At 41.2% G+C, this 13,215-nt stretch overlaps 1 protein-coding gene across 2 annotated transcripts in view; it reads right to left on the reverse strand.

The window, feature by feature from the left end:
* The window catches only part of LOC134355936 (peptidase inhibitor 16-like), a 55,103-nt gene that overhangs the window by 9,543 nt on the left and 32,345 nt on the right, over positions 1-13,215 (reverse strand). For both annotated transcript variants that reach the window (XM_063066474.1, XM_063066473.1), the window contains 2 exons: positions 12,349-12,418; positions 10,280-10,303 (listed from right to left, as the gene is read on the reverse strand). In XM_063066474.1, coding sequence (XP_062922544.1) covers positions 10,297-10,303; positions 12,349-12,418 — 77 coding nt within the window. In that variant the 3' untranslated portion in view covers positions 10,280-10,296. The remainder of the gene's footprint in view (positions 1-10,279; positions 10,304-12,348; positions 12,419-13,215) is intronic.

Raw genomic sequence — 13,215 nt, forward strand, 5'->3', positions numbered from 1 at the left:
CCGGGAGAAGGTTCAGGAGCTTGAAGACTCGTACAGCCAGATTTGGGAACAGCTTCTTTCCAACTGTTGAACGGAACCTGACCCGGATCTGGGCCATACCCTCCAAATATCCGCACCTGCCTCTTGGTTTTTTTGCACTACCTTACTTCCCATTTTTCTATTTTCTATTTATGATTTATAATTTAAATTTTTAATATTTACTAATTTTAACTATTTTCAATATTTATAATATTTAATATTTGTAATCCAGGGAGTGGGAAGCGCAGAATCAGATATCGCTGTGATGATTGTACGTTCTTGTACCAATTGTTTGGCGACAATAAAGTATAAAGTATAAAGTTATATAAAATATAAATGTTATCTGCTAACCATAAAAAGAATTTAATTATTCATAGACACAAACAGCAAATTTGTTTTGCTACTGGCAGAGCAATATTTATCACAAGCTATATTGTTAAATAATTTTACAAAAGAAATTGTAAGAGTCTCAGACATGAGAAGTAAAAAAAACTGGAGAGGTAATAAAAACAGTAAGTGCTCAGTAGGTCAGATTGCATCTGTGAGAAGAGAAACAGAATTAGCATTTCAGGTCATCAAAGTTGGGAAGAGACAAAAGAAACTCAATAATTTGCAGGGAGGGTGGGGGAGATGTCTGATAATGTAAATAGTGACCGTGAGAATATGTTGTAAACAATGTTATCTGATCAGTGAATGAATGGGAACAACTGGACAGTGAACTCTAGCTTGTATCAGTCTGCCAGGGTGAGTGACCCTGAGCTTCCCATTGACTTCCGCTCTGAATCCCCCACCCCACTGCACCGTTACAATGAGGCCCAGCACAAGCTTGAAGAACAGCACGCCAACTTCCAGCTGGTCAGGCTGTAGCTTGTTTGTGAAACTCATACTGAATTCTGCAACTTCAGGGAACTTGATTTCGCTGAGGATGCTGGAGGGAATCCACAGCTCATGCAGGATCTATGGTGAGAAACAGAGAGTTGGTCGATGTTTTGGGTCGAGATCCTTCAGCTGTACACTGGAGGAGCAGCACCTCACGTTCCATCTGGGCAGTCTAGAACCCGACAGAATAAGCAATGAATTCTCCAGCATCTGATAAACTGCTCTCCCTCTCTCTCTTTTCTCACGCTTCCTTTAGAGAGGGGGCAGAGGAGATTTACCAGGATGGTGCCTGGAATAGGGAATAGGTCCTATGAGCAAGCTAGGGCTTTTCTCTTTGGGGCGAAGGAGGATGGGAGGTAACTTGATAGAGGTGTGTAAGTTGTAAGAGGTATGGATGGTGAGTGCAGTCAGCACCTTTTTCTCAGGGAGGTAAAGGCTATTACTAGAGGGCATCGTTTTTAAGGTGTTTGGTGGGAAGTATATGGCGGGGGGGTAGTCAGCGGTAGGTTTTATCCCAGAGAATGGAATGCACTGTCAGGGATGCTGGTAGAGGTAACATATTAGGAGTATAGGCGCATGGATGCAAGGAAAATGAAGGGCCATGTGGGAGGGTAGGGTTACATTAATTTTGGAGTAGGCACAACACTGAGCTGTACTACTCTGTATCCTGTGTTCATATTCATTCATTCTGCTCCATGCAGGTTAACATCATGATCCCTAAAAGGTCCTAGCCTTTTGTTCCTTTATGCATTCATCAGACTGTAACTGGGGCACCACAGTGGTGCTGCAGGGAGCACCTCCTTTTCACGGCTGCGGAGACTCAAGTTCAAACCTGACGTCTGTATGTATGGAGCCTGCACATTCTCCCTCGGACTTCACCACTGGATGCTCTGGTTTCCACCCACATCCCAAGGATGTTAGACTAGCTGGCAATTTTAAACTGTCCCTATTGTATTAGGTGCCAATGGCCACGTATAATGCATAAGGTAACAATGAAATGTGATGGAAAAGGAAAATTAGGATTAGTCTGAGAGCCAGCATGGACTTAATCGGCCAGTAATCTTTCTATTTTACCTTAAGCAAATATGAGAGTTGTTGCACCACAGGAGATTAGTCAGTCCATTGAGTCTAGGTCAGCATCTGGCACAGTTATCCTTTCAGCCCCATTTCTCCAAATGAGCCTGCAAATTATTCTCTCTCACTATCCTTTATGGGTATTTGCTGAGTTAGCAACTATCCATAATCCACCATCACCACCACTAATCCTCCTGTGCACACCCATTACCTCCACAGTCCCCACCCAAAACTCATGTGTCCTAAATCAGAAAAACATTTTCAAAGACAACAGATCAGTTGTTTTTCCCTTGTTGCCCTTAGTGAAAACTCTGTGCCAAGGAATTATTTTTATCACAAATTATGGAAGAATTCACCAAAGTGTTAGAGCCAAAACAAAGGAGTGACTTTCATTTTCATCTGTCAGCATTGGATTCAGGCAAGAAAAAGAGTAGGAGCACTTTCCCGTTTCTGAGCCTCACCCTTCCACACCCTGGGAAATAGAAGGTATACTGCCCATGATTTTCCAGTGATTCATTTTAGAAGATTGAATATAAATTTCTGCTCTAATCTATTCACTGTAAGGCCTTCCTTCCTTCCTTCCTCCTTGCGTCCTCCGGGTGGAGTCGTTGAGGTGCTGTCATGTCAAGCTTTGCAGCAGTCTGTTCCATCTGTTGCAGTTGTGTGCCAGAGCCTGAGTCACCTCAAATGTTTTCCCTGTCCAGTTTTTAATGTTGTCCGTCCATCTTATCCTCTATCTACCTCTCCTTCTTTCCCCTCCACAGTTCCTTGTAGAATGGTCTTTGCAAGGCCACTGGATCTTGTTACGTGGCCGTACCATCTCAGCTTTCTTTTCTTCACCATTGTGAGAAGGTCATCATGGGGGCCAACGTGGTGCTGGATGGTCTTGCGGACCTGCTCGTTTGTGATGTGGCCCGAGTATGAGATGCCCAAGACGTTGCGATAGCATCTCACTTCCAATGCCTATATCTTCCTCTGTAGCTCTGCTGTGAGGGTCCATGTCTCACATGCGTACAGGATGATGGAGAATACCAATGCACGCAGGAGTCTGATCTTGTACTTCATGATGATGTCACTGTCCCTCCATATTGTCTTGAGTTTGGATAGTGCAGCCATTGTCAGTGCGGTTCTTGCCAAGACTTCTGGTCTTGATCTTTCATCATGTAAGGTCATGATCCCCTTATGGATATTTATTGCATCTGCTCATAAAACTTTTTATCCTATTAAAGTCTGGCTGAGAAGATATAAATTGGTAAATTGGTAAATGAGAGAATGGTCATCAGCCATGGCAAATACATATATTCAAATCCAGACAGAAAAGGCTTGAAATCTCCATATTAGAACGAAGATGAGGAGGAATTTCTTCAGCCAGAAAGTGGTGAATCTGTGGAATTCTTTGCCACAGGCAGTCGTGGAGGCCAAGTCTTTATGTATAGTTAAGGCCGAGGTTGTTAGATTCTTGATTGGTCAGGGTATGAAGGGATATGGTGAGAAGGCAGGAGATTGGGGCTGAGAGGAAAATTGGATCAGCCATGATGAAATGGTGGAGCAGACTCGACGGGCCAAATAGCCTAATTCTGCTCCCGTATCTTATGGTTTTATGGAATATGTCAATGATAGTAAATTTGATTCTGAATATTTTAATATTACGTGTTTCAGAATAAAATATTACTTGATTCTCAACTTTAATGTTTTTTTTGCCTTATTTTGGTACTTGTTAAACAAATACAATCAAGGTTACCTTGTGACTGGCAGTGACTAAAGTTCCCAGCTGAGTATCATCTGTAACACAGGTCTGCAGGTGCCAGAAGTCCAAAGTAACACACACAAAATGCTGCATGAACTCGGCAGGCCAGGCAGGAACAGCCTGTTGATGTTTTGGGCTGAGACCCTTCTTTAGGACTCATAATCTCCAGCATAATCTCTGACTTGTTTCCTCTGTTTTGCACTATCAACAACATCAGTCGTTTGGCTTCAGTATTCAGTGTGTAAGCAATCATCAGCGCGCCTTAATTTTACAAAATAAAATACTGTAAAATTAAGGTCTGCAAAGAGAAACCGGGTTTTCTGATCAGTGATCCTTTGTCAGCCTGAAATGCCACCACTGTCTAGTCTGCTGAATATTTCAAGTATTTGCAGATTTTTTTTTAATTTCAGGTTTCCAGCAACTAAATGTTTTGCTTTCATAGAAGTTTAATTATGGAAGCTGGATTTTCTCAAGGTGTGTTGGTATCCTCCAACTTCCTAATGAAACACAGGATGGTCCCTAGTATGTAGGTTATGAGTAGAATCTGGGAAGTTAATGGGCATGTTTGGAGAATAAAATGGAACTATTTTAAATGGGTGGTTCATGGTCAGCACAGACACAATGGCACGAAGGATCAGCTTTTATGCTCTATCCTTCTAAGACTACTTTGAAGGGGACTGTTGGATGAAGGAACTATTGGTTTCACTTTTAGGGCAGTAGTTAACTGGTACTTTAAGCAACAATTACTCAGTTTACGGTTCCTAACACTGAAATTATAACAAGACACACAGGGACAGTACAATTCACCACAATTAAGTGGCTGCTCCAATTGTCAAAGTTTCATAGATATAGCTAAAAAAAAAACAGAGTAACAAATTACCTATTTAAATGAAGTTATAGAACAAATTAGAGCACTACCAATAGTAGTACTACAGTACTATAAAACTGTGTATTAGTTCCTATTAGTTACCAATGAAGGAATTCACCCATTGGAAGCAAGGAACAAAATCAGCATAGACACCTGGTACAGAGGTGCCTGACGACCTTCATACAATGCTTTCGATGCCTGCATCCTTTAAAATCATCACATCAAAGTTCCTATCTTGCTGAAGTAATGAAATCTTTTCATTTTCACTCCCAGCCGTTTCCAACATCTCCAAGCCTGAATGCTTGAAACCGCAGCGAGCCAAGCAGTTTGGAATTGTCTTACTGCTTATTTCTTGCCAACTCTCAGTGACAAAAATGACTGCTTTTTGAACACAAGCGCATGCAGCCGATGGTATTTTAAAACTATCCACTCTAAACAAGGTCTAACAGCCATATAAGAGCACACAACTGTCCAGTTAGAACCTACTTGCAACAGTCTTCTGCCCTAATTAAGCAGTGTGATGTCCCAAATAAATGAAGGAAATACCAGCAATATTCTCAATTAGTTTTCTTCTTTAAGATTTGTCCCAACAAGCAGCTGCCGTTATTAAGTGATGGCTCAATTAACCAGAATACATTGTATATACTGTATATGAACACAAATTATTATTGTTACTGTTTAGGAACGATCTTTCAAGAGTAGAGTACTAGAAGTCAAAAATGAAGTAAAAAGAATATTTTGTTTGCACTGAGATTTGGTCAGACTATATCTGAGTTGGATACTGAACATCAGAAAGGTATCTGGGTCTTTTAAGGGACACAGTGCTTCAATTAACCTGAATAACGCCTGGGGGTGTGTTGTAAGGACAGTAGGCATAAATCCTAAAGATATTTCCTCAATTTCCTGAAGTTGTGGGTCAATCTAATGCAGAATGAGATTTTTTTTTAGAAAATATATTTTCACACCAAGGGCTGCTGATCTCTGGAGCTCTTGCCATGAAATACTGAATATGCTAGGAATGATCAATCTTTATCAGTTAAGGGTATCATTAGAGAACAAAGACAGGGAAATGAAATTAAGCCACAGGATACCAAAGACTTAAGTAAATGGTGCAACAAGCCAGAGGGGTGGATCAACTACTGGTCTTCATTTGTTTCTCAGTTGCTAATAGACGGACTCAAATTTAGAAACAGCTTCCTCTGCTGTCAACACAATCTCAATGTGGGCTGTGCTAAAAAGCAATATTGTATTAAAAAAATCCTCCCTCTATTGTTTGAACAAAAGAAAAATAAATAATCTTTTCTTGTAATCTCTGTTCAAGATTTGGAACACAAGAAAACAAGGAAGAAAGTTCACTCTGTCATTAAAATTAGCGCCCATTCTTCTCAAACATGAGGAAATTTGCAGATGCTGGAAATTCAAGCAACACACACAAAAAATGCTGGTGAACGCAGCAGTCCAGGCAGCATCTCTAGGAAGAGGTACAGTCGACATTTCGGGCCAAGATTCGTCAGGACTAACTGAAAGAAGAGATAGTAAGAGATTTGAAAGTGGGAGGGGGAGGGGGAGATCCAAAATGATAGGAGAAGACAGGAGGGGGAGGGATGGAGCCAAGAGCTGGACAGTTGAACGGATACAAGGCTGGAGAAGGGAGAGGATCATGGGACGGGAGGCCAAGGGAGAAAGAAAGGGGGAGAGGAGCCCACTATAGTGAGAGGGACAAAGGGAGAAAAAAAGGGAAAAAAATAATAATAATAATAATAAATAAGTAAATAAGGGATGGGGTACAAAGAGGAGGTGGGGCATTAACGGAAGTTAGAGAAGTCAATGTTCATGCCATCAGGTTGGAGGCTACCCAGACGGATTATAAGGTGTTGTTCCTCCAACCTGAGTGTGGCTTCATCTTTACAGTAGAGGAGGCCGTGGATAGACATGTCAGAATGGGAATGGGATGTGGAATTAAAATGTGTGGCCACTGGGAGATCCTGCTTTCTCTGGCGGACCGAGCGTAGGTGTTCAGCAAAGCGGTCTCCCAGTCTGCGTTGGGTCTCGCCAATATATAGAAGACCGCATCAGGAGCACCGGACGCAGTATATCACTCCAGCCGACTCACAGGTGAAGTGTCGCCTCACCTGGAAGGACTGTCTGGGGCCCTGAATGGTGGTGAGGGAGGAAGTGTAAGGGCATGTGTAGCACTTGTTCTGCTTACAAGGGTAAGTGCCGGGAGGGAGATCGGCGGGGAGGGATGGTGGAGGGGACGAATGGACAAGGGAGTCGCGTAGGGAGCGAGCCCCTTATTTATCTCTCCTCTCTCCCCCCCTTTTTTCTCCCTCTGTCCCTCTCACTATACTAGGCTCCTCTCCCCCTTTCTTTCTCCCTTGGCTCCTGTCCCATGATCCTCTCCCTTCTCCAGCCTTGTATCCGTTCAACTTTCCAGCTCTTAGCTCTGTCCCTCCCCCTCCTGACTTCTATCATTTCGGATCTCCCCCTCCCACTTTCAAATCTCTTACTATCTCTTCTTTCAGTTAGTCCTGACGAAGGGTCTCGGCCTGAAACGTCGACTGTACCTTTTCCCAGAGATGCTGCCTGGCCTGCTGCATTCACCAGCAAGTTTTGTGTGTGTTGCCCATTCTTCTCAGTCGTTTCTTAAATTCAGATAGCCAGGGGTAAATGATTGGCAGAGTGATACCAAGCTAAAAGCACCAAATTGTGAGAACTAAAATAGAAAGACTGAGCACGTGCTCTCTTGAATTAAACCGATATTTAACTGGATAATTTAAAAGATTTGACCGAATTGATATGGGGAATCTGAATCAGAATCAGGGTTTAATATCACTGGAGTATGTCGTGAAATTTGTTGTTTTGAAGCAGCAGGGGTGCAATACATTACAAAAACTATAATTACAATAAGAAACATATTAAAAAATAAATTAATTAGGTGGTGCATAAGGAGAGCAAATAAATTGTGAGGTGGTGTTCATGGATTGATTTACTGCCTGGTCTTTTGTGAAATCTGATGGCGGAAGGGAAGAAGCTATTCCTAAAATGTTGACCGTATGTCTTCAGTTCCTGTAGCTCCCCCTTCATGGTAGCAATGAGAAAAAACGCATGTCCTGAGTGATGGGGGTGCTTAACGATAGATGCCACCTTTTTGAAGCATCACCTTTTGAAGATGTCCTTGATGCTGCGGAAGCTCGGGCCCCTGATGGAGCCGGCAGAGTTTGGAACCTTCTGCAGCTTTTTCTGATCCTGTGGGGCAGCCCCTCCGTACCAGATGGTGATCCATGGTACATCTGTGGAAACCGGTTTCTTTGATGGGTGAGTTGTAACTAGGCTACTCAAGGGGTAATGTTAAAAACCCCTTTTTCACAAAACTGCTCTTCCTACTTCTTCCACTAAACCCAAATGCTTTGCTGGGATAGGATATTGGGTGAAAGGTGAAAGGTGAAAAGCTTAAGGGGAATATGAGGGAGATCTTCTTCATTCAGAGGGTCAAGAGAGTGTGGAATGAGCTGCTAGCACCAGAGGTGCATGTGAGCTCGATTTCAACATTTAAGATAAGTTTGGATAGGTAAATGGGATGGTAGGGTATGGAGGTCTATGGTCCTGGTACAGGTAGATGGGAGAAGGCAGAATGGCTTAGCACAGATTGGATGGGCCAAAGGGCCTGTTTCTGTGCTGTACTTTTCTATGATTCCATGACTCTATTGCAGAGTATTGAGCCAAGGAAGGTAAAAGAATTAAGAAAGTAGTCAGCCATGACTTAATTGATTAGCTGAACCATTTCAATAGTAACATGAAAGCATATCTCTGTTCCTTCAATATGTTTGATGTAAATCTTTCAACTCCTTAGCCAACAGCAGCGACTGAAGAAGGGAACTCACCGCCATTTTCCTTAATCAGGGACAGGTGTGCTATCCTTACAAGTGACACCACAATTCCAAAATGTGAATGAAAAGCAGAGAAACGCTCTTTTGTTCCATAATGAACAAGCGTTTATGACTTTTCTAAGAAATAGCATGCTTTGAAGCCACTGATTTCACAGTAATGAATATCAGTCTTTAACGGCGGATAGGTTATAATGTATTTATGTTTGAAATAAGATTTCATTCTTTAGAGATTACCATATGCATAAGGAAAAGAGTGAGGTGTGTGGAATTATCCTGTTTAACACTGCAACTCAGTCTACTGAGCTGTAGATTCCCATTCCCGTTCCAACATATTGATCCATAGCCTCCTCCTTTGCCACAATGAGGCCATTTTCAGGGTAGTGGAGTATGGGTAGCCTCCAACCTGATGGCATGAACACCAATTTCTCCTTCCGGTAACTTTTGTTTTCCTTCTTCCTCCCCCTTCTTGCCCGACACCAGCCTCTTACCCGCCTCCTCACTTGCCCATCACCTGCCCCTGCTGCCACTCCATCTTCCCTTTCCCCCACAGTCCACTCTTCTCTCCTATCAGACTCCTTTCTCTCCAGCTCTTTGCTTTTCCTTCCCACTTGTCTTCACCTATCACCTTCTTGCTGTCCTCCTTCCACTCCCCCCCCCCCCCCAAACTTCTGGTGTCTTCACCCTTCCTTTCCAGTCCAGAAGAAGGGTCTTGGCCTGAAACACTGACTGTTTGTTAATTCCCGTAGATGCTGCCTGACCAGCTGAGTTTTTTTTGGCATTTAGCGTGTGTGGTTTTTGTAAGTTGTTTGGAGTAAGTGGAACTTACCTTCTGCATGGTTTAGATAAAGATGTTCAACTCATTACTATGCAAATAGAACTAAACAAAGTCTGGCTGCTGGGGTATTATAAAATATGATCTTCTCACAATAGCTCAACACAGTTTAGATCCCACACCCCGAGTTTGAGTACCTAATAAAACTTCAACTCAGCTGTTTCCGAGGTGGTTGCTTATTATGGGGAGGAGATGATGAATTCAATGATGCAAAAAATCTAATTATAAAATATATCAAAAGGCAATAATAGAATCATTTGCCAGTATTTATATTTTCAGCGTTGGGGATGGGGTATATAACACCCTTCAGACTTGCAGACTATGAAAAAGTGGGCATGTCACCTATGCATTTCATCTGCTTAATCTTAACGGACAGAATATCAAGGATGAAGCTTATTCTTCAGTGTACTATCACTTACACGTAGAAATATAAATTAGTACATACATGGCAGCACATTTCCAAAACTTTCAGAGGTTGATAGATTCTTGATTAGTCAGGGCATGAAGGGATACTGGGGGAAGGCAGGATATTGGGGCTGAGAGGGAAAATGCATCAGCCATGATGAAATGGCGAAGCAGATGCAATGGGCCAAATGGCCTAGTTTTCTCCTATATCTTATAGTCTTATTATGGCAAAATCCATTAGGTGCATAAATAGTAATGGATTGAATATGCACAGATCTTATTAAGAAGAACGAGTGGAAACACTGTGCTGTTTCATCAACACAAAACTTTCATCAATTCTCATAAAGAGGCAGAAGACCCAGGCAACCTTTTATGCCATTCACTTCAAGGTTTCCATTTCTTTTTATGCCTTGTTAACGTTTCACTGATCATTTTTTTTTCAAGAAAAATAGATCCTTCTCTAAGAAATAAAAAGACATTTTCATACCTAATAAAGGCATCGGTTTCATATTCACAATAAATATTCTAATGTAGGAATAAAATGCTTCAAAATGCTGATTTCTTACCTGGGCTTTGTGGCAATTCAGTACCTGTTGTAAAGTAGGAAGAAGGCAGGCTTGTAAATAGTTCAATCGGAGTTTATTGCAAAAAGTTAATCATGATATCATGTACAGTATACGGTAACCCACAATTCTGGGATAGGTGGTAATTATGTTCCTCTGGAGCTAGAAGTTTGGTGCAAGGATAAATAAGTAGCAGATTCCACAGTGGCTAGCATCTACTATCATTCAAAAAGCACAATTTGCCAGGATTCTTCAATCAAGATAGAAGCTCTTTCTTTCTTTCTTTTTAAATCTTTTTATTGAGTAAGTATACAAAAAAGGTAAGCCATATAAACATTAATACAATGTTAAAGTATAATAAAATTCCAAAAGATATCAATACCAAAAAAAATACTACAAACAATGTAATGTAAACATAAGAAACCAAGATAACATAATAGTATACTAAATTTTATATATATCAATGGAAAAAAAAAGAAAAAAAAAACCCCCAAAAAAAACCCACCGTGCAACTAACTAAAAGCAAGGCAAAGCAATGGGCTAACTTGAAACCAAACAGAGTTAAAATTAAAATCACGTCCTCAATCCCAAAGCTCTTTAGTTAAAGGGATGCCACTCAACCTACTTTCAATCTATGGGGGAACATTCTACCAGACTTACAAAAAAATCATTCCTTCTTGTACTGTAGAAGCACATTCTGCATTAATTGTGATAAGAATTTGGACTGAATGTGAGGGCCATGTATGAGGCTTTGTCTCTCAGACCTCACGTTGCATCACATTTATGGAGGAAGAAGAACCGTTTACTGTAGTGGAAACTAGACAGATCAGCAGAGAAATTTGATAATACTGTAATTCAAGTCTAATCCATCCTTGAAACTGTTTAACTCTGATGCATATCTGAGTCCTTCTCTAGAACTCTAGGATGCTGTGTTTTAGTTTTTAAGTAACCACTTTTCATTAACAAGGGTCTGTACATCCAATATTGAAACTTACTGCATGGAAGGGGGCTATTCTGTTCATTGGGTCCATGTTCTCTTTTCACAGATGCCGACTGACCCATTAAGTGTTTCCAGCACTTTCTGTTTTTTTTAAAACTTAGATTTCCAGCATCTACAGTGTTTTTCATTACCATGTGAAAATCTTGGGAGTCTGCCTGTTGCATTGTGAGCAGTTTTGTGCCCCATTTCTGGGAAAGGATGTGCTGGCATTGGAGAGAGTATGGCGGAAGCTTACGACTGTGATCTCAGGAACGGAAGGGTAAACTCAGGAGAAGCATTCGATGGCTCTGGACCTGTACTCGAAGGAGTTTAAAAGAATGAGGGGAGGGATCTCATTAAAACATACAAAATACTGAAAGGCCCAGACAGAGTGGACGTGTAGAGGATGTTTCCAATAGTGAGACCAGAGAGAACAGCCAGAGAATAGGATTCCCTTTAGAACAGAGATAGGAAGGATTTTTTTTAGCCAGAGGGTGGGGAAGCTGTGTAATCCTTTGCCACAGATGGATGTGGAAGCCAAATCTTTGAGCTTATTTAAGGTAGAAGTTGATGATTTCTTGATGAGTAAGCATAGTGAGTAATTAGTAACTGATCCTGGGGCACTCCATATTTATGCAGCACATTCAAAATATTCAAATCTATTGTGGTGTGAATGTTCTGGGGCTCTTGCACATAAATTCACAAAACGTAATAAATATTCTTAGAAATGAAGTAAGAGATTGCCCCTTGAGAAGAGCCATTGACATAAAATTATGTTGGAGAATCTCATGCTTTATATGAGAGAATAATTTTTTTACCTGGACATTTTTTTTCAGGCACAGACTAGTGTAAGTGGTGATCCTTTCACTAGTGAGAGGAAGAAAGAGAGCCTCCAAAGGAAAAAAAACAGTGATCACCAGAAAAACCTTTGGCCCTCCTTTATATTCAGAACAAATCATGAACATTGGCTACATCCCCATAAACAAGCAGCCTGACTTTATCTTGCCCTATGTTTAGGCTTTAGTTGGTGACTAATAATGAGAAAGAGTTTTGAAGCAGAATAGCCTTGGGAAGGAGAAATGAGATTTCTTACCTCCTATATGCTGAGTAGAGGCTGCAAAGGAAACTTAGAATAATCTTCAACTTGAAGTTAAATCTGCAGGCTAAAATTAAAGAGAAAAATTAAATATCTAGTGTAATTAATGTGCCAAAATCATAAATATTAAACAAACTAGTTCCAGAATAAAATGGTTGTTCCTTTCTGTGCCTTCTGGTGCATAGGGCTGCAACCTGGCCTTTCCTTTAGCATTTTTGTCTGTATTTTACGAGGCAGATTTGCTAGTTCAATGCTCAACCCAGCACGGATGGAAAGCGTGCAGGGAACCGGCCAAATTCGGACCTGGGGCCACTCACCTCCACTCCGGTGTGGATGCCATTACAACACCAGCCATCTAATAGTTAGGACTAATGAACATTAATCAAAATTTAGATAGAAGTTCTCATCTACTTTTTTTAGACAGAGATGCACATCCACAATTGGGGTGCTCAATGAAGAATTATATTATTCGTCATCCAGCTCGTCCATCTTTAGAAAGTTATATTGTATGTACTATATTATTTTCTTAGAATTTTGTACCAGTTACTGATTTAAGATACAGACACATGCAGAGATGGGGGGCAGTGAACACGCCTTCATCAAAATCTCGACACTGAGAATGTCTGACTAAACTCCAGATTACACAGAGAGCAAAACTATCCCAGGGACTTTGCCGAATAACTGGAAATTTAATGTGTTGTGGAATTTAATCTGGGATGAGGCAAGAGGAGTGTTGCAGTGACAGGGGACTCCAATATTCGAGGAGCAGACAGGAGATTATTTGGACGTGAAAGTGATACCCAAGTGGTGTGTCACCTCCCAGAGGCCAGGGTCAGGAATGTCTCCAATCATATCCCTAGCATT

This window comes from Mobula hypostoma, chromosome 13 (assembly GCF_963921235.1).
Source record: "Mobula hypostoma chromosome 13, sMobHyp1.1, whole genome shotgun sequence".
NCBI classification, from domain to species: Eukaryota; Metazoa; Chordata; class Chondrichthyes; order Myliobatiformes; family Myliobatidae; genus Mobula; species Mobula hypostoma.